At 47.0% G+C, this 21490-nt stretch overlaps 6 protein-coding genes across 6 annotated transcripts; 3 read left to right on the top strand and 3 right to left on the bottom strand.

The window, feature by feature from the left end:
• Positions 1–1987: 1987 nt before the first annotated feature.
• On the bottom strand, positions 1988–3002 carry ANOM_008915 (TatD family hydrolase; the record flags this gene model as incomplete). The annotated part of the gene is made up of 2 exons (XM_015554171.1): positions 1988–2905; positions 2961–3002. The coding sequence occupies 2 exons, from the start codon at positions 3000–3002 to the stop codon at positions 1988–1990; spliced, it is 960 nt and encodes a 319-aa protein (XP_015404139.1).
• Positions 3003–4827: 1825 nt separating this feature from the next.
• Positions 4828–7260, top strand: ANOM_008916 (phosphoketolase family protein; the record flags this gene model as incomplete). Its single annotated transcript, XM_015554172.1, has 1 exon — positions 4828–7260. The coding sequence occupies one exon, from the start codon at positions 4828–4830 to the stop codon at positions 7258–7260; it is 2433 nt and encodes an 810-aa protein (XP_015404141.1).
• Positions 7261–8326: 1066 nt separating this feature from the next.
• Positions 8327–10160, top strand: ANOM_008917 (putative efflux pump antibiotic resistance protein; the record flags this gene model as incomplete). Its single annotated transcript, XM_015554173.1, has 2 exons — positions 8327–9715; positions 9852–10160. The coding sequence occupies 2 exons, from the start codon at positions 8327–8329 to the stop codon at positions 10158–10160; spliced, it is 1698 nt and encodes a 565-aa protein (XP_015404140.1).
• Positions 10161–13843: 3683 nt separating this feature from the next.
• ANOM_008918 (putative plasma membrane ammonium transporter (Ato3)) lies at positions 13844–14970 on the top strand (the record flags this gene model as incomplete). The annotated part of the gene is made up of 5 exons (XM_015554174.1): positions 13844–14169; positions 14226–14326; positions 14380–14499; positions 14561–14736; positions 14809–14970. Coding segments are annotated over 5 exons (879 nt in total), but the record flags the coding sequence as incomplete, so codon positions are not given.
• Positions 14971–15901: 931 nt separating this feature from the next.
• ANOM_008919 (uncharacterized protein) lies at positions 15902–16545 on the bottom strand (the record flags this gene model as incomplete). The annotated part of the gene is made up of 2 exons (XM_015554175.1): positions 15902–16299; positions 16356–16545. Coding segments are annotated over 2 exons (477 nt in total), but the record flags the coding sequence as incomplete, so codon positions are not given.
• A 1661-nt stretch (positions 16546–18206) lies between these two features.
• Positions 18207–19856, bottom strand: cp6 (putative carboxypeptidase S1; the record flags this gene model as incomplete). Its single annotated transcript, XM_015554176.1, has 5 exons — positions 18207–18271; positions 18329–18595; positions 18644–19160; positions 19218–19548; positions 19600–19856. 5 exons carry the CDS (start codon positions 19854–19856, stop codon positions 18207–18209), a joined length of 1437 nt encoding a protein of 478 aa, XP_015404142.1.
• Between the last annotated feature and the right edge of the window lie 1634 nt (positions 19857–21490).

Here is a 21490-nt window from a genome sequence, read left to right on the forward strand (position 1 = left end):
CTTTTGCATGCCGGGTTTCGGGGATATGAGGAGCTTTTGCGTTTCTGGGGGGATGTGGAGTGTTGTGGCTATTGTGTTGGAAAGGTCTTCGAGCGTCGAGGTGGAGGGGAGGGTGAGGGTGTGCGGTTTGCTTTGGTGGTGGATTGTTAGCGTGAGGTCGTCTGTGTCTGCCATTTTGTGTTGGCTGGATGCTGATATGTCCTCTGTCTGATCGGTAGGGTACTGATTGTAACGTGTGTAGAGGGGGTTGTTGGGCTTATCGGCGCATTGCTTTATATGGAAATGGTGAGTATATATAGTTACGAGTTATACAGGCTCTGTGTCAGCAATGCTGGGATTATTAATTCCGCGGATTCTTATCGAAGCCTGCCAGTTTGGGACTAGTGCAGATCTCGGGCGGAGCTGGTCCGCTATACCGGAAAAGGTAATCCGAGGCAAAGACCTAGCCCTGAGGTGCCAGCCCTTTCTACAGATGATATCTCATTTCTGACATGATATGTCTCTCTCTGTAGTGCGGTGAGACAACTAGTCTCTCACTGTGCGGTCTCATAGGTGACGATTTGAGACACAATGCTCTTGCGCCGTGGGAAGGAATGTGTTAATGACTAGCTGAAGTATTGGAAGGGACTTTCTTTCTCCAGACATAGACCGCTCTTGCGACTACTGGAGCGGGGATCCCACTGAGGCCTTAGAAGTAGCAAGCAAAGTAAAATGTCCAGCGTCTACTACAGAAAGCCCAGATATCAGCGGACCAACATGTTCTCGAAATGGGATGCGGATAGGGAGATGTAGCCATCGCAGCAGCTCACACGACCGGGTGTCGAGTAACAGCCCTGACTCTATCCGATAATCAGAATAGAGTTGCGGAAAAACGGGTCAAATAAGGAACGTGTTCAAATCCTTCTTCAGGATTATCGATCCGCAACTGGGCCTGAAAGTAATGAATGGTACTACGATCATGTAATCTCGATTGGGATGTTCGAGCACGTCGGCGCAGATACGCCGGTCCAAATACAGTGTACCGACCTTTATCGACCGATATATCTTCCCTGGGGGTTACCTCCCAACCCTCCATGCTCTCCTGGGTGCGGTACACAATGGATCGAATGGCAAGTTAGAAGTTGCCTAGGTTATGAACATTGGACCGCATTATGGCAAGACGCTCTGTGCTTGGAGAGACAACTTCCTCCAGAACTTGGGGATTATCGAGGCGGCGTTCCGGGCTGCAAAACCTGATGCGTCCGATCAAACGTCGAGGCATTCCGTCAGAAATGGTTGTATGATTTCGTCTACTGTGAGGCAGGATTCCGCGTGAGGCTGTTGGGTAGTTTACATTATTGTTGCGACGAAGACACCGAGTTGGGATTTGAGCACGATGTGAGTCTTGGGGATATGTTGCAATAGCATCAGGAAGATTACTTGAACTGGCTATCGAACAGACGGGTTGCTGTGCTGGTCGTTGGAGTCAGAGTCAAGGAGGGAAAACATAGAGAAGAGGCTATGTGAAGGGGGACGAGGGGGGGGTTTATACTCCGAGGGCCGGGAGCCTGGGAGCCTCGGGCAGTACATACCAGATAGCATGGATTTTCGAGTTAGCACCCTATACCAGGTTGGAGAGTATCTCTTTTGCTATCTTACTAACCGACCAGAGCGTGCGATTGTCTCGTTCCTTCCTCCCGACTATGTGGTTATGGTACTACATACTACATACTAAATACATGAACAGTATCATTCCCAAATGGCCGTTGTATGTCGCTCAAGATTCATAAGCACAGTGTTTCGCCTACTATGTGCACTAAATGTCTTCAGGGTATGCTATTTACACTCTCAAGGAACTACAACCTGCATTAGACGTCATATATCGAGATTAAACGTACTGTACATGTAAAGGCACGGCGTCTGCTCGAACGTGAATATCATGTCTATATGCGCATAATCTCTATGTACTCGATACTCTATAGTAAATGTAAACAGGATTATTTCAAGATCACTGACCCTGTACTCCTAAGCCGAACATTCTAACACTGTTATTCCACGCCGCCTGTGAGATCTCCTCCAGTGAAATACCTTTCAAGCCTGCCACAACCAGAGCAACACGTTCAATCGTACAGCTTTCATTTCTCGTCTTGACCATTTGTCCCAGAATAAATTTATTGTGCTTGCGAGATGGAGGTAGCGGCTTTGCATTGGCGAGAAATGGGGCAATTTTCTCGTCATTGTTTTGAATCTCACACCACGGAGCATCGGTCTCAAGCTGCAGTTTGTCCAAGGGAATATGCCGGACCATCTCCAGTTGTTCTTCAGTACGGAAACAAACACCATTGACACTGATGTCAAAGCCCAGCTCAACCAACTGCAACATCTCCTCTTTCGACCCAGCGAAAGAATGCACCAACCCGCCGCGCGGCAACTTGGACAGGTAAGGTCGGATGATCGAAATGAAATCGGCGCACGACTCGCGCACATGCAGAAAAAGAGGTAATTGAAATTCGATAGCCAGTTCCAGCTGGTCGCGGAAAGCACGCTGCTGGGTCGCTTTGTCGGCACGGTCCAAATATTCATAATCAAGTCCAATTTCTCCGAAGGCTACCAGTGGCGACGGATTCTCGGCTCGAAGGGTTTCTCCAAGCTTGCGAAGGTTTCCAAGATACTCCCTTCCATCATTTTCAACGTATATCTCGGCCGCATGGTACGGATGCACCCCTAATGTCATAGTGCACATGTCCGGAAATTCTTTCACAACTTTCAAGTTCTCATGAGCTCCTGGAAGGGTCATGGTAGTGAGCATCATCTTGTCGCAGCCATACTCTTTGGCACGTTTAAGGACTTCTGCGAAGTCTGATTCATGGTACTGTTTGCCTCGATAGATGCCCTGAAATTGGTCTGCGGTGTATGTAACGGCGACCTGTTTCGGTGGTAAGCAAGTACTCAGGCGTTTGGTGATTCTTATTGAAGCTCACATCTGCAAAGCGCAATGACGAAGTTAATGCTGACTGGGCCATTTTATATTTGATCAAGAGTCTGGAATAGGTTTCCTGCGTTGCTGAATTCAAAACCCTCGCCTGGCAACAGAACGCTTTCCGTTGGTAAACCGCTAAAATTGTTGCCCGGGGTGTTGAACTATGATGGCCTTTACAATAGATAGTGCGCGACCACAGGTGACGCATCAATTGATACGGTTAAATGACACCAAGAGAATTGCCGGAAGTTATACAAGAGATAAAAATGACTAGCCCCCTAATTCGGACTGTAGAGGCCATATATACTGGCCCTTTCAGCGGCTAGATAATTTTTTCCGACTCGGGTACGTGTACCCGAGTTCGACCCACGCGGCATGGAAGTGACAGCAAAATAGTAGAAACAAGTACTCTTGAGCATCCGCTCGCATGATGGTAGAGCTGTAGTAGATTTAGACGGTATCACAGTATATGAGCGAAAAACCATGTAAGAGCTATGCACCAACCCATTTCTCTTGCCGCTCACCCTAGGACAAGAATAGATTTCCAGGTTAAATGGCTGAGAAGTTGTCGCTGGTGTTTGAAAAATCTTATGAAGCACTTAGCACTGATCAGTGATCGATATGTATGAGCAATGGCCAAACTGGGGTGTAAATTTAATCCAAGATGTGTTACAAGTCAAGTTGTAGTGCCGGCGGAGAATGGAGAGACTTCGGATGGAATTCCTCTTCCAGCCATTTCTAAAACGTTCTATAGCTGTATGTCTTCGAAGCTAGATATCTAAACCGCTTTTGATAACTGTTTGAGCGCCTTCATTACGACGGAGAGCAAAGGACAGCTCCAAGTAGCTCCCTAGCGTTGTAGGCGTCGGACGCCATCTTTCTCGTTGAGCCGGTCATTTTAGTTAGGGCATGATGAACAATGGTCAAATCTGCAAATGATGCATGTCTTGAGTGCGAACGCTTGCATTCACTCCGGGAAATTGATGAAAGAAGGCGATCGCTTGATCGCTCGAGTCTGAATGTTGCGGATAGAGGATCTCGGGTACAGTTCCCCGGACTGACTGTGGGAGATTTATTAGAACTTCTCCAGACACACATCAACTTTTTCAGAGCTCAATACTCCATGACCTGAGTTTAAATATAGACTAATACTCCAAGATTAATATACCCTGCCCGATATTTTAAGGGTATCTCGTGCAACGACCATCTCGTGCTACATCCTTTTCAAGCTGACACTATGGTAATATCGTCCAGAATATAGTGTGCGTATGTACCGCTTGGAAGAGGTGAAGTATCTCATTCCTGGCAAGACGTGGTACTAGCTAGAGCTTTGAGCTCCTAGTATGCAAGCTTCTTTCCCCACCAAGGGTGCCTTTTCGCGAAGCTAAAGTGGTGCAATTATCTTATACTTCGCTGTTATTCGCTGTCTCTAGGTGGGAAGCCAGTGCCCGCTAGCCCAATAAAAAAGGTCAATTACTGGCACAGAAGAATAAAATACTAGGAGTGGCCTACTAGTACTACTCCGTACTAAATATGCACTTATGTAAAAAAAACAGGTTATGAGGTTGGGTCTGGAAGCTTGACGGATGGTACGCTGGACGTCATCGACTCCGTCCCATATCCTGAGCTTCCGAAACCACGCAACAAACGAAAAACTACGTCAGGGTACTCTCATCAGCTATATTATTGCCCTGTCATGGATTTAAATATCAATCCAGTGTTCATGTTGAGTTTATGCTGGGAGCACCCTTGGAGGATTGACTTCTCCAACACTCGAACTCGACACTAAGTAGCTTATAATATATGTTACTATTATTTAATCAAATTTCAAGACATTTCGAAGTCTAATAGCCTTGTCATATCTCAGAATGGCGCCCAGCAGCGAATCCGATGACAACATCAGCGCGTATGGAGCCACCCGCTCCACTGTCAAGGGGCAGCCCTTGGACGCAGATGAAGCCCGCAAAATGGACGCATACTTCCGAGCAAGTATGTATCTATGCTTGGGCATGCTCTATATGCGAGACAATGTCCTGCTTAAGGAGCCCCTAAAGGTGGAACACCTCAAAGCTCGGCTGCTCGGTCACTGGGGATCGGATGCCGGCCAGTCCTTTACCTGGATTCATATGAACCGCCTGATCAAAAAGTATGATTTGGATGTCCTCTTCGTTTCCGGTCCTGGCCATGGTGCCCCAGCTGTTCTCTCGAATTCATATCTGGAGGGAGTTTACTCCGAAGTGTATCCGGACAAGTCCGAAGACGAAAAGGGTATGCAGAGGTTCTTTAAGCAATTCTCATTTCCAGGAGGCATTGGTTCACATGCGACCCCGGAAACGCCGGGATCTATTCACGAGGGTGGTGAATTGGGATACTCGATTTCTCACGCCTTTGGAAGTGTCTTTGACCATCCCAACCTCATTACATTGACGATGGTCGGGGATGGAGAGTCAGAGACTGGTCCACTTGCGACTAGTTGGCATAGCACTAAATTCCTCAACCCATGCACCGACGGAGCCGTTCTCCCTGTCCTCCATCTCAACGGATACAAAATCAACAACCCGACCGTCCTTGCTCGCATCAGCCATGAAGAACTAAAAGCGCTGTTTGTGGGCTATGGATGGACGCCAAATTTTGTGGAAGGCAATGATAGAGAAAGCATGCATCAAGCAATGGCAGCTACACTGGAACACTGCGTTGTGGAGATCAAAAAAATTCAAAAGCAAGCAAGGGAGTCGAAGAAGCCATTCCGACCCCGCTGGCCGATGATTGTTCTCCGGAGTCCCAAAGGGTGGTCTGCTCCAAGGGAGATTGACGGAAAGCTGCTTGAGGGCTTTTGGCGCTCTCATCAAATCCCGATAACTGATGTCCTGACGAACCCTGCTCATCTGAAGCTTCTTGAGACGTGGATGAAGAGTTACAAGCCCGAGGAGCTTTTTGACAAAGATGGCAAGCTCATTGCCGAGCTGAAAGCGCTCGCGCCCTCAGGCAATGCTCGTATGAGTGCTAACCCTGTCGGCAACGGCGGTATACTTCGCAGGCCTCTTCAACTGCCAGATTTCCGGGACTATGCTCTCGAAGACATTGACCCCGGAGTTTCTGTACGAGGGAGCATGACAAATATGTCAAAGTATTTGAGGGATGTGGTCAAAGAAAATATGACCACTTTCCGTGTATTTGGTCCGGATGAAACAGAGTCAAACAAGCTTGCAGAGATTTATAAAGCCGGCAAGAAGGTTTGGATGGGTGACTACTTTGAAGAAGATAAGGATGGAGGAAACCTGGCCTACGAAGGTCGGGTAATGGAGATGCTCAGTGAACATACCTGCGAAGGCTGGCTGGAAGGGTATGTGCTTTCCGGTCGCCATGGTATACTAAACAGCTACGAGCCTTTCATCCACGTCATTGATTCCATGGTTAATCAGCACTGCAAATGGATTGAAAAGTGCTTAGAAGTGGAATGGCGTGCAAAGGTCGCGTCTCTCAATATCCTCCTGACCGCGACCGTCTGGAGGCAAGACCACAATGGCTTCACCCATCAGGACCCTGGTTTCCTGGATGTTGTTGCAAACAAGAGCCCGGAGGTGGTTCGAATTTATCTGCCACCCGACGGGAACACGCTTCTTTCAGTTATGAATCACTGTTTCAGCAGCGTCAACTACGTCAATGTGGTTGTTGCTGACAAGCAAGAACACATCCAATTTCTCAGTATGGATGAAGCCATTGAACACTGCACCAAAGGTCTTGGAATATGGGACTGGGCAAGTAATGATCAAGGCCAAGAGCCCGATGTTGTGATGGCTTCGTGTGGCGATGTACCCACCCATGAGGCTCTCGCCGCAACGGCGTTGTTGAACGAACATCTTCCCCAACTCAAGGTCCGATTCGTGAACGTAGTCGATTTATTCCGGCTCATCAACGAGAAAGACCACCCGCATGGCATGCCCGACCGAAAATGGAAGGCTGTTTTTACTGACAATAAGCCGATCATCTTCAACTTCCATTCGTACCCTTGGCTCATCCACCGTCTAACCTACAAGCGACCGGGGCAACATAACCTACATGTGAGAGGGTACAGAGAAAAGGGTAACATCGATACTCCGTTCGAACTAGCCGTTAGGAACCAGACCGACCGATACAGTCTTGCCATCGATGCTATTGACCGTGTAGGATCCCTCGGCAACACGGCGTCTCATGTCCGAGAAAAGTTGATCAATCAGCAACTAGCTGCTAAGCAAGAGGCATTCGACAATGGTTTAGATGCAGAATATATCCGAAACTGGAAATACCCTAAGAAGGCTTGAAAATGATGATGAAGACATTTATGAAAGGGTGGAAGCAAATATAAGGATATCACGGGTACTGAAATAATCAGAAGTGAGTGGCGGGAATAGTCAGTGATATTTTTGGACTCTGCTGGGATTATTGTTTTGATAAGCAGCGTACGCGTTCCTGAAGCAAGAATGAAACCATGTCGGATAACCTGCGTTCATGTGCGGTGTGAATTTAAGGGGCGGATGATCGTCAGTGGTTGCATATGTAGGATGTCGATGATCGTCTGCTATGCAGGAAACCCAACCACACAAATTCCAAATCCTGTTTCATATCAAAAGTTCGACAAGTGGGTTGCGGCGCTATACAGAATCTCAATGGTGAATAGTGTTCTGAAGATAGGAACAGTATAATATCATCGGATAATATGAATGGCAAAATTCAATTTACCCAGGGCTGATGATGCCGAAGGACCCGCCGGCTGATATCAAATTCGACTAAGCGATAGGGTTACTACCTATTTAGGCAATGCCCATGCAGTTTTGTTTGAAGTTACAAGTCAAGATCTATATTAACACCAGCCGTATCTGACCGCCCAGCTTCGTTGTCAAGCTCCATAATCTACCTGGGCCCAACGATGTGCTCGGACAAGTCTTCGGAATTCACAGTTGACGTGATCCACGCCATGATTTTGAATGGATCGCCCGACCCACCTACCCTCAAAGTCGGGCAAATGCTCTACGCGCAATCCCTCAGTAAGGGTGTAGTGGATCATGGTCGATGATCCACCGCGCCATGCAAAAATCTTCAAAATCTTATCTATTTGTGGATCCTCTGTACCTTTGCCACGACAACTTGTGGTGCTTTATCATATGCCCTGGATTCTGGTTTCCGATAATAACATATATAGACCATCGTCGCTCGGCTACGCTGGCGATACTTTGTAGATTGCCGTAAATTTCTTATACTGCACAAGGGAAAGCTGTTATTCCCAGTCCTTGGTAGTTAGTTCATTTATACCGAATATTACTTCGAAAAAATAACAAAAGGAAACCGAATCACTATTGGCATCCACCTCGCGGAGGTGTAGTTGTCAAGATGCAACCAGGGCAACATCAAGAACCTAACCCGACGCCGGTCGACGGCGTAAATGCCCCGACAGTTGCTACCATTCGCAATGACGGCTTTGATTCCGCTCCGCTGTCAACCAGGTCCTCGTTCTCGTTTAATAACAGAACGGCCTCAACTCCTGCCACGGGCGCGCAGACCCCGGATCCTCTGCTAGGACCTAAGCCTGTCAATAACGAGGACCTGCTGAAAAAGTTACCGACAACGATTACTCAGGCGGCTGAGAGTGGAGATGAATTTGAATTGGAAGAGAGAAGAGGTCGAGCAGCGGTGGTTGATGGGTTGCACAACCGGCGACCATCCGCCATCCGTGGCCGTGATATGGCAGATGAGTCGGCATCGCCACCCCCAAAGCCATCGCAAGGACGCCCTCCAGAAATACCAAGCTTTACAGCAGAGATCGTACTCGTCCTCGTCTGCTCGGCAGGTCTGATGCTCTTTTCATTCTTGCTTGGCAACATGTTGGTGGTGCAGTTGCAGCTGAAGAAGGCTCTGGGAATCGGAAATACCTCGCTCCCATGGCTCGTAGGGGCCTACGCTTGCTCTAATGGGGTGTCAGTTGTTGTATCAGGCTCTCTGTTGGATTTGACTCCACCTCGGCGTGCGATCGTGGGAGCATTTGCATGGCTTACTATTTGGAACGTGGTCGGTGCCTTTTCCCTTGATCCGTCTCGAGAAGTTTTGTTTTTCATCGTGAGAGCAATGCAAGGACTCGCTATTGGTGTTTTGGTTTCCGGCTCAATGAGTGTTCTTGGACGCCTCTATAGCCCTGGTATACGCAAGAACCGTGTTTTTGCTGCTATCAGCGCTACGGCACCGTTAGGATTCAGTTTGGGGGCCATTGAAGGTGGTCTTCTCCACGGAAACCTTCCCTGGATTTTCGGTGTGAATGCCATTCTCACTGGTTTGTGTGCTGTCGCTGCATTCTTTTCAATTCCTCCTCTTCGTCCCGTTGCCGATGTGGAAGGCGCAGAAGCACCCACTCTGCGTCAGTTCGATTATATAGGAGCCCTGTTTGCCATTGCAGGCTGCGTCTGTCTCCTATTCGGTTTAACCCAAGGGTCAGTCACTAAATGGTCGGTCTATACGTGCGTGTTAGTCGCACTCGGCATCGTTTTTCTTATTTGCCTGTTCGTCGCGGAACGATATGTGGCGCGGCCATTGATTCCCAGTCGTCTGTGGCGGACGAAAGGCTTTACTCCTCTTATGGTGGCCTACTTTTTAGGATTCGGTTCATTTTTCGGGGCATGGCAGTTCTATGCAATTCAGTTTTGGTTGAGAATTCAACATGCGACGCCTATTGCAGTGGCACTATACCACATCCCTAATGCGATTGTCGGCATCATCGCCACTTTCATCGTGAGTCGTATCCTGCATCTGGTTCCCGGCCATTATATCTATATTGTATCAATGTTTGCGTTCACCCTCGGACCGGCATTCTTCCTTCCGCAAACTCCAGATACGATTTACTGGGCCTTATCTTTTCCCGGCGTAGCTTGTGACGTTCGGACCGGATATGGCTTTCGCCGCTGCCTCCATATTCATCACGAGCAATGTTCCTCGGTCCTATCAAGGCAGTGCAGCCAGTCTATTAGTCACAAACCAGAACCTCTCCTCGGCGATTATCACAAGTATTGCTGATGCGATTGGAACTAAAGTCGATCCGAGTCCAGATGGGGATGTAGGCCTGATTGGACTTCGGGCCATTTGGTGGTTTGCGTTGGCATGCCAGTTACTAGCTGCACTGGTAACTGTGGTCTGGGTGAGAATTCCAAAGGAGGAGGAAAAGGAGCATGTCACTTGATATTTGTTACGGATCAGCTTCTCCTGTATTAAATTCTTGTTTTCTTTTCCTGCTTTTAGAGTATACGATATACCCCATGATATAGACCTTGACTTCCGACGGGTATGACAAGTTGCTTTTCATTCAATATTTGCTGCCTTACCTGAAATTTAGTAGTATATGCATAGATTTTCATTAGCGCGGTGCACAAAAAAGCAAATAAAAAATAACACCAAGCTAAGAGAAGATTCTTCATGCGCTAGGTAAAACCTCGGCCTTCTCAGACCAACCTCCAGCTGGCGGTTAATTTCCTGACCGCTAATCCACGAATTCACGTTTCCCCTCAGAAATACCCGAGTGGGTGAACTCAGCATTATGAATGACATATGGAGTACACAGTAAAGACGGAAAAATAGAGGCCAATATTTACAACGCGGGCATTATACCCACTGCGAATATTCCAGTACGCCGGACACTGATCGCGGTATGTTTTCCCTCCTCGGCATCCCGAGGTCGGAATTACCGCTTCTGCTTATCCCTATCAAACCCTAGCCTCCATGTGCTGGCTGTACATATTACTGCACCATATGTGAGAATTGTGCAGAGAATTATACACTAAAATATCTTTCCCTCGTGTACGGCAGGTAATGTGTTGCTATTACCGTAAACTTTGGCTGGCAAGACCTATCTGAAAAGGTTACCTTATTCTAATGTGAACACTGAAGCAGAACGAGGAACGCATCGCTAAAACCTTCAATATGAACTTTAAATAAATAGATAGCAGCTCTCTTTCTGAGGTAAATGAACCATTAGAGCATTTCTGTTTGTTCGGTTTGGCCGTCTTGTATTGCTGTTAATCTTATTGATCTTATCACGGTGAATCAAATAACAGGTGGCTACCACTCTAAAGCAGTAAACATAACCGCTTTAAATGAGAAAGACGGTAAAATCTCGGGATCGGACTAGTCGATTATCCGGACTTCAGATTGATCTTCATATTGTCTGGCGTGTAGTATGACATGGTTCTGGAATGTTCAGCTTGTCGCTACCGAAAAAGACATAACCATACCCCAGGGCAGGGACTCAATCGGCACGAGCTGGTGACTTGTAGTCGAGAGTATTTCCCAGGGTAAATACTATGTTACCACGTGTTGTTCATCTGTAATCTGCAATCCGAGTACTGGGCTTATTATGTTTACTTCCTGACTCCTTCCCTAGCCCTTGAAGGTGGTTTTTCTAACTCGGCTTCCAGTGGTGCGTTTTATACTATGCTCCATATATTTCCTTCTCTACGATCAGGGCTCTTCAAGAGCTTCTTCGGGTTGGGTATCCCATCTGATCTATGACCTCTACTAATTTTCAACTTCTGTTACTGACTTGCTTTCAAGATGCTAATCCCTTTTATTCTACTTATGCAAATAGTCATTTCATCTAGCTGACAATCCTCTGTTCATTATTGGACTACCCAGTACTTATCGGTATGTTGTGTAGATGTGGGCGGAGTGACTGTGCGTCGGGGTCTTACGTTTAGGGGTAGGAATGAAAAGAGAGGTCATAAATTGAACCTTATATACCAATTTCAAAAAGAATCACTTGAACATAAGCCAGAATGTTCTGTTTCCATTTCGTTTTCATTGAAGTGTTGATAGGCTTTGACAAGTACAAATATAAAAGACGTTTTTCGCTCTTCGACACGCTGCGAAGTCATCACGTTGCTTTCTTCGTTGGTGGCTCGGTACTCTGCTTCCTCATTCATCATTCTCCTACTTACTAGCAACTACAGCCAAGGCCATCATCAGACTATATCTCACCGTAGACTGCGTCATAAAATTTCTACTTGTATGCCATTAATAATGCTGCTTCTAGGAATCTATCTGGTCTATTTGTTTAATTTCAGGACGGCCAAAGTCTTCCTGACAGGGGTAAGGAAGAGGTGGTAGACCAAGAACAGCAGCATATTCTCAACGCTCTTTTGTGATAAAGTGTACCACTACCGCGTCTATTCCGGATTCTATGTCCTGCCATCATCGGTTACAAGCGGATCAAGTTAAGGCTAAGACAGACGATCATCAACAGTGAAGCGAGGTTACAATTCTACATAATAACCGCAGTACTGCCTAACCTCGGCTTATCGGTTGTTGCAGTACGGCCCAACAAGCCTGGTATACCATGTAGGGCTGGGGGCAAAGTGGGTTCCCCAAGTCCAAAATCCTACGGTCATACGTGGGACACACAAATGCTCTAGATGCCCATGTGCATGGCCTACAGCCTAGTTGAAGAGTCTAGACTACGGGTTGGAACGAAGCTTTGTACCCGCACGACAAGCTGCCAATCTCAAGAATATGTGCGAAACATCCCCCACACTAATTCCACTGCTAGTCAGCGTACTGACCATCTAGAATTGCTAGAAAATGACACGTCACCACCTCCGAAGCCTTGGCTTTATATATAGTATTTTGATGGCAGTCATTGGCGGGGCATACTTCACTCATCGACATATCCGACCCGCAAATCAAACCGCCAATCCGCTATATTCCGCTCGCATTCCGCTGTGAACCCGCTATGGCGGAAACTGCAGCGGAAGTGCGTAAAAGACTGACTCCTACTCTAATAAGAACAAAGTTAAGCTTCAAGGTTAAATAACATACGACTAGTGGCTACTATAATCTAGGTAGTTTTACTAGTTGTCGGTCTGTGCGCTGCTTGCTGCTGGACAGACTAATTCCTTCGGAAGTCCCGCTACTGGATGGCCCTGATTCCTGCCGATAGATACACAGTTTATTGACTCTATTAAAACTGACTCTTAAGTAGTGATGTATCAAGTACATTTTGTGATAGAAGCGTTCGGTGGAATGATATATCTTACTTGAGGGTTAGGCGGGTTCTCCAAGGATTCTAAATACTCGTAGTGACATCCATGAGTCCCGCATTAACCGAAACCGAGGTTGCTAGATGCGAGCGGGTGGAACTTTCGGGAATTACAAGAGTGAGGACTCAAATTGAGTTTTTCAGGTAGCAGGTAGAGAGCATTGAGGGGCTGAATCGAGCATCCAGGCTTATGAGAGCCCAGATGGTACAGGACCGTGCTCAAACTACCGACAATTAAGCTCTCGGGCAGATGGAACTGAGTATTGAGAACCAGCATGTAACTATTAGCGCTTCACCTGATAGTAGATTCCTGGAAGGCCGAGGAAAATCGCCACCATAAAATGTATTCTACTAAAAAAATGCGGTTCAATCCCGCTCTCCCTTTTGCCACTTGATCCAGATCTCCAACGTGTTGTAAGTGAAGACAAGATATGGGCGCTTTTGTAACAGCAAGCAATCTCCCATGCATTTGTGGGTGGGTGGATGTATCGGGCTTCTTTGGCTTCACAAAATGCAGCCTGTCGCTCCCTGTATTAAGAACGCATGGCGGGATCTCTGGCCCCTGCTGCAGCGTACCCTGAACGTGGGGAAGGTTCAACTATCAATAACTCTAATTCAGCTCTCACCCATTTAAATCCTTCGAGTACAGCTCAAAATTGAGCTATCCCCGCATTTCTCTCCGCGATACCCGCATAAAGCGGATCCGTGTTGACCAGATCGGCATGCAGGTCGGCATTGGCCATACAGGGATGTTAGATGATGATGTAGCTTAAACCAAGAAATATGGGGTAAGCTTATGGACAATCGAGGTATATATAGCTTTTCTGTAGGCCTAGAATTGCTTGAACTACAGCAATCCTCAAGATCAAGTCATCGCCCATATCACATCCTTAATCATGTCGAGTGGTGATATCAGTGAGAAGCATGACATCGACACTCTTCGGCCAATTCGAACAGCCGAGAGTGTATTCCTTCCTATCTCCCGCGATGTATTCGAAAAGCTATACCTGAGCCCCAAGCATCCCTCGGTAAAAGGTGACTTGCGTAAGCAAGTAGGCAACCCTACTCCAATATCACTTATCGGGTTTTTGGTAGCTGCCACCCCAAACGCCTTTATAACGATGGGCATCAGGGGGAGTGGCGAGAATGGCGCTGCAATCCTGTGAGTACATTACAGTCTGTCTTACCACCTCCATTTGGAGGCTCACAGCGGTGCAGGCCCGTGTTCATCTTCTTTGGTGGACTGATACAAATTTTGGGCGGCATTGGAGAATGGATTATCGGGAACACGTTTTCATGCGCCCTATTCTTTACCTACGGTGCGTATCGCAAGATTCTAGCTCTGCGGCTGCCCATAACTGACTTCATCAAGGCACGTTTTGGATCGTACAAGGGACCGGCCTCATGCCCCTATTTGCAACAGGGCTTCATTACTCACCAACCGGCAATGCACTGGAGGGAATGCAAACTCCATCATATCACGCTACTCTTGGTGTGTATCATCGCTCAACTTCTGTGGAAGCTGTAGCGTCACTAACCAGTTACACCAATAGGGTTTTACTACATCGCCTTAACGATTCTCACCTTTGTATACACAATATGTTCAATCCGAACTAACATCTGCCTTTTCACCGCGCTTTTCCTCCTGGTTATTACTTTTTCTTTATTCGCCGCCACCTACTTCCAGCTGGCGCTGGGAGAGATCGCTCTTGCTTCTCGACTTCAAATGGTACGTTTCATTCATTCCCTCCTCCCCCCCCCATCTTTCATGTTCTTGTTATCTAACATACTCGATATGCAGGCGGCAGGTGCATTCAGTCTCGCTCTGGTCATACCAATCTGGCATATCTTCATTGCGCAAATGTTGGAGGCAGTGGACTTTCCGATAGCCATACCTGTGGGTGATTTGAGTACTGTAATACTGGGAAGAAGTCAAAAGATGCAGATGCGGACGGAAGAGTAGCCCAGAATCTCTTCGGTGTGAAAATTCGGGGATATGAGTGATAAAACTGTGGGCGGGGCGCGTCGAGTTCACTAGTATGAGATTCCATTGAATATACTGAATTGTCGAGAAACTACAGCACTAGGGTGATACTCTCATCATCAAGTTTGTTCTTTTACGTCCTCTCACATAGGATTACATGTATTAGCCTCTGAGTAAATGCAATACGCCACAACACATGTGGCTGTAGCAATAAAGGGCACTGGAGTATTGCTAACGGCTACCCAGATGGCCGGGTTTCCATCTATATAAGATTCTCCCGATTATTCCTCAATTCGTAAGTGATCTGGATTAGCTTTGTGAACTCGACGGCTGTATTTATGGTTTACTGGTTGGCCGTGAAAAGGCGAGAGGGTTTTCCTCGATCCCCAGGCACGATGACGCGATTTGGAAGCTGACTTTGGGCTTTTGATGATTGAATGACGAGTTTCTCTACTTAAAGAGTTCACTGATGGAGCTAAAAAAAAATGTGGATGTGAGCAAAAAAGAAAACTAGGAATTTAAGGGTAAGCTGGCCTTTCAACATCACGTTAATTGTTCGGGGTTCTAGTCCAACGCATTCGCATGTAAGCCATCTGTTCTGTCGGAAAAGTAATCTATGTTTGAGTCTTACGGAAGCACACAAGAATATCACATGGCCGAATAAAGGCCTGTTATATACTTGCAAGTATACATTCAATTAATTTATGGACAAAATTAGAACAAAGGCCCAGTGGTTGGGTTCCAAGACGTAGAATATTAACATCCATACCTGCCTGTATTGAAAGAGTCCGTTAAGGAATGACAAGCATTTGCGGAAAGAGGAACGCTAATCTAAGGGTATATGTCAAAATAGCCCTTCATCTTCATGTCAACAGTATATTGCGGTGGCGAACACTACTGCCATAGACATTTAAGCACGAATGGCGAAAGGTCCAGCGGCATTGAAGAGAGTAGGCATCTGTGGGGCATCGTTCAAGCTGGTAGAGAGACGGAGATACCAAACGCTGTCGTCCGCAACGGTGCCGAGCTCCTCCTGAGATGGGATGGTGATCGTGACAGCACCATCCTGCTCGGGGATGTCGTGCTGCCTAATCGCAATTTCCTTGTCGAACTTGATAGTGTCAAGGTTTCTAACAGGGTTGTTGTAGAGGTAGAGGGAATAATCCGATCCTTTGTACTGGGTCAGAGTCTCGCAGTTCTGGGACTTGCGGTCGAACTTGATGTTGATCTCGGCGCCGGGAGCGACAGTGGAGTTGTCAGGGATGCCCTGGAAGACGTTGACACAGTTGTAGTCGCGCTTGCCCCAAGCTATACTTGATCTTAGTTATCCTGTTTGGGAAGTGAGACGGAATTATATCACTAACGTTGGTTCTTGTCGAACGCAGCGGCACTAACGGCCAAGAGGGCAGTAGAAATGGCAGCGGAGATCTTCATTTTTGGCAGCGAAACTGAGAGTCAATGGGCTTTCTCTTCGTGATGAGTATGAGGAAGTTGGTTAATCTGAGGAGGGAAGTGCCAGTGGATTTATACTTCTGGGGCCGCTTCCCCAAATTAAGGAAACAAAATCCGGGACAAGCCTCGCGTCGAGCTGGAGACTGCGCTCATGACATCAGGCGTTGGGGGCAAAGGGTTAATTGGCTATGTCTCAGGGGACTTATTGACGAGGAGACGATGTGGGTTTTTTCTGGACTTGGCACAGCAATTAACGGGCGATCATTACCCCGTGTGTCTGTCTCGGGCATTCCGGATCGAAATGTCTCACTCGTATAGGCCTGCCCAGGAGTCGAGTCCTCAATAATCGTTTCGCAGATGATGGTTAAAGCGATGCTGCTCAGCGTTACGAAGCAGTCTAAATATAGCATCTTCTTGATCGGTCATAGAAAACACATTCATAAGAGCCATGGATCGTGTGATTTCTGCAGCCGTCGTATTAGCGCCACCGGAGTCGGATAGCTGCAGAGATAATTTGTCTTGTTTTGGACAGTAACAACTTGAGTCAATTGTAAAAAAGCCCGTCCAATCATTCCTGACCAAGACTTAAGTACGGACTATCAGCATACCAGGATACACACCACTGGCCTTCGAGACACATACAAACTGGGAATCAGGACGTACTTGGGTTTGGACATGTGCATATAGCCACCACATTGCCACCTCGTGTTATAGCCTTGGCCTATTTGAGAGTGCCTATCGACTCCTGCCATTAAACAGGGGGTTTTCATGAAGATCAAGCCGAATATGGCCATTATGGCGGGCAAGTATAGCTGTGGCCAAATTACTTTGTCATATTGTTTCTCTAATGTTTTACTTTCATGCGCTGGCATACGTAGCTCAGCTCCACTTCTATGTTATGGGCTGGGCGAAGGAGCAGGAGCCAGCAATAACTGTGAAGCAACTGGTATTGCAACCAGCATCATTCTACTCGGATGCTCTGTGAAGTGATTGTGAACACATATAAAGTCCGAAACTGGGCTCATATAGTCATTACTCACTTCGATATTCAAATATAGTTATCCCTTGGTATGGATAGAAAGTGTCTTGTGCTGATCGAAAGCAAGCCTAACTGAGCTTGGCTCAATGTGACGTGTACCTAGCTTATAGTTTATAAATACAATGAGGCGCTAATTGATTAAGATTACCGTGGACGCATCAACTAGTTGCCCATTACAGGCTATATTTCTCTCTTTTGCATAAATGAATACGGACTAGTCAACTTGTGGACAGGGGTTGACTAACACTGTCCAATCGCAGGCTGTCGCATCTTATTGAAAAGCAAGGCTTATGCTGGTGCCCCATGTTAGTTATGAGGTATCCGGTAGACTTTCTCTCCACTAGTCCATGAATAATGTATACAGGGTATGGTTGGGTAAGCAAGACTTGAATTATTATATATAAACATAGGTCAGTCTGCTTTTCATTCCATCGGGTTGCACTACTTGCTTCACTCTTATACTAAGTCATAGACCAATAAAGGCAGATATACAACGTATTCACGATTCTTGGCAACAGAAGCTGTTGCCTGCATCCTTATTTACAATAAAATAACATGACTATATGCAATTCCATGGCTGGCTTGGGAACTTGATCTCAAGAACTAAGTACCATATAGCAACACATATTATCTGGTGACCCCTAACAAATCCGATTTCGAATCCATCACTGCTGGTGTTGATTTATAATGCCTTCCACAAGGACAACTCCTCAACTCACAGATTTTATGTGGAGGATAGCGGCTTCTTCTGCAGGATCTGGGTAAAGGCCTGGTAGGCGGTTTCCGGTTCTGCACCAATTAGCAATTTATGCCGGGTCATGGAAAAAGTAAACGCTATGCACTTACGGTAGTAGGGAACTTCGTGCCCAGCATCGGCTACTGTCAGGAGATGGAAATTGTCGACAGACTTGAACTGTCCAGTTTCCTTTCCGTTGACCTTATAGGCCTCAAGGGCCTTGCCCTGAAATTCGTCGTGTCCTGGGAAATCAACTGCATTCGCCACAGCGATGCTTCCATCGACATTACATATATAGTCTGCTGTGCCTGCCCAGACAAGAACGTTGACTCCTGCCTTGATGACCGCAGACAAGTCTGGGAGGGTTGAACGGTATTCTACTCAAGTTAGATCCTGGAGCCAGAAGTGATAATCGAGATACTGACCGTCTCCGGTACCACGGAATTTCTGGCCGGGCGCATTCGCGCATTCCTGGTAATCCGATCTCGCACCGATTGCCTTCACTACTTCGGGCTTTGTGATATACTTGGAGTATGTCGATGGCGGATTGGGATCGTTGGATGGCGCTCGTATATCATAGACATCAAAGTCAACACCCGCTTGCATGATTGGATTTTCAACTGTCTCTCCGCACACTGAGCCGGCGTTCTGGCAGTCCTCATTTGTTTGAGTTTGTTGGCACTTCTGAACAGCTGGAAGGCATTGAGACTCGTAATCCCCCAGAAGCTTGTCTTTCAACGACTCATCAATGAGTTGTCTGTAAGTATTGTTGTATGCAAACGTGATGTAAGCCTTCTCTTGGAGCGCTGAGTCGAACATGCCATTATTTATTCCCAGAGCAACCAGGTTCACCTTTTCACCCTTCTGACTGCCTGCTTCAATAGCCTTGTTCTGGTTCAGGATATAGGAAGCGAAGCCGGGGCCATAGTGACCGCCATATGACTTGCTCAGTCAGCATTTTCCAGTGTCCACGCGCCACACATTAATTGAATTTCTCACCTCGGTGAAAATGCCAAAGTCGCGGCTTTCGTACTGTGGGAAATGCTCATAGAAGGCCTGGAGGAACTTCCAAACATATGGAGCAGCAGTCCACGTGCTATCAACAGGGTCATCTCCATACGAAAAGCCTACCCCAATCGGCTGGTCAATGTAGAGCATATTGGCAAAGTTGTTCCAGCTATGTTCGTTCAAAGACGGAGTCTCCTCGCCGTTGACGAAGTGGCAGGGTCCATTCTCCTGGAACAATCCGATCATGGAAGAGCAGCCGGGGCCGCCGTTGAACCAGGCAGAGAGAGGTGCCTGTTGCGGGTTGTTGCGACTCTCGAAGAACCTGATGACCCGTCAGATACCTCTACAATTGGTAGAAGGATGAGGCTCATACCAAAAGAACATATTCTGATTCTCTCCTACACTTAAGTAGCCACTGTACTGATTCACGCCTTTTGTGGTCTCACAAATACCAGAGTTGTTGACATATTCCAACCTGGCGCCAGTGGCAGCATGTTGAAAGACGTTGTAAGTGATTCCGTCTTTCCTGACGTGCGACGCTGTTGTGCCAATCTTAGCACCTTTCGGCAGCGCCTGGACGCTTCCTGCAAGTGCCAATGGCAGCAGCCACGCGGTGCTTGAGAACCACATTCTAGCGAGCAGAATAAGAGGGCCTGAGGAACCAAGAAACGAGGAGGTTGGTGGTTAGTTTCTCTCGTCACACTAGAAGGAGGATTTTAGACCTGGGATGGTCTGACTTTATATACATGGGAGGCGACTCAGATGCTTCAAGGCCTGCATGCGACAGAAGAGGGGAACGGGACATCACTATCAACTGACCGAAGCTCCGTCGAATGTTGCCTAATGGATGAAGATCAATCCTTGGCTTAAAGCTTCAATCCAGTTGGATAATAACGGTGCATGATTATGTTACATCGTGGCCTTTGAACAGCCAACATAAGCTACTTTTCTGCGATCCCCGGCGGCTTGTTCCTGGGGATATTTCCAAAAGGGGTAATGTTGCTGCCGATTCTGGTGGAGTACTTAGAAAGCCCTCATCCGAGTGGACAACCCATGTCCCCTGTAATTGATTTGGTCCCCTGTAGATCCCCAGTCAAGCCGTCGGGGGTCCGACCTTAATCGTTCCTCTTCAATGTGGGACCTTCTGCAATCCATCTGAGGTATGACGATATCGACAGTACGCGTGGATAAATCAGTTGATGTGTTGCTCGTTTATCTGCGGCATCACCGACAAGTATTGCTGGAAATTATTCTGAATGTGCTACTATTCGATAAATGGACGTATCTTCGCGGCTCACCCCCAGATTAAAACGCTCAGGTGGGGGAATGGTGCTGTTGGTCTTCGTCATGCGATGCTCGCAAGTTTCTGCACACGATTCTCGGACGTTCCTCGCAGTAGAGTAATCTGTACCTGGTACCATATCCCGGCTGTAGATTGATGTCACGAGATACCTTGTGAAAATGAACCCAACCTGGAGGAACATTTGGGTTATTATCCTTGAATTCGATTGTACGCAGTAAGAAACTGGGCCCACATGGCAATGTGCGGTGGCGTTGTTACTCAATAGGTCCATCTGCGTCAAGGAAGTTAATTTAATAGTAGTATAAGTCCTGACGATTCTACTGCATATTGACCACTCGAACAAAGGGCACAATTCGTGACTGTTTCGTTGAAAAACGTGCCACTGTCCAAGTCGAAACTGTCAGTCACCCGACCCTCTGTCTTCAGAATGGGGACTTTGCTTGAATGGATAATAAATAAAGCGGAACAGCATCCACTGAGCCAAGTGGTCGAGCGGTAACTCGATCAATCTCATCTTCCTTGGTCTAACGGTCATGATTTCCGCTTGTCATCCCAAAAGGAACAAGCGCGGGAGACCGGGGTTCGACTCCCCGAGGGAGAGATTTTTTTGTCTTTGTACCATGCATCTCTGCATATCGAAAGACTCGGATTCTTTTTGCCCCTCTTTTTAATTTTCAGGTGTTGCTATGCTACTGTGTGAAATTTTTCTAAGCAGTAAGTATCTAGTGGATGAGACGCTGAAGTCGAGAATATGCCGTGGGAACCCCGCAGAGGGGTTCCTGAGTATCTTCATGTTGAATATATAAAACGGCAATCATGACCTTCCGGGATGACTTTATAGTCCATCTTCAATCGAACACATTAAGATCAAGTCCTACAACCAGAATTCGACTGTTGTCTAGGCTCTCATCATGAAACACCGGAATATAATCCACGAATCTCGAGATGGATGCGACCGATA

The sequence above is a fragment of the Aspergillus nomiae genome (genome assembly GCF_001204775.2).
Source record: "Aspergillus nomiae NRRL 13137 chromosome Unknown contig00284, whole genome shotgun sequence".
NCBI lineage: Eukaryota > Fungi > Ascomycota > Eurotiomycetes > Eurotiales > Aspergillaceae > Aspergillus > Aspergillus nomiae.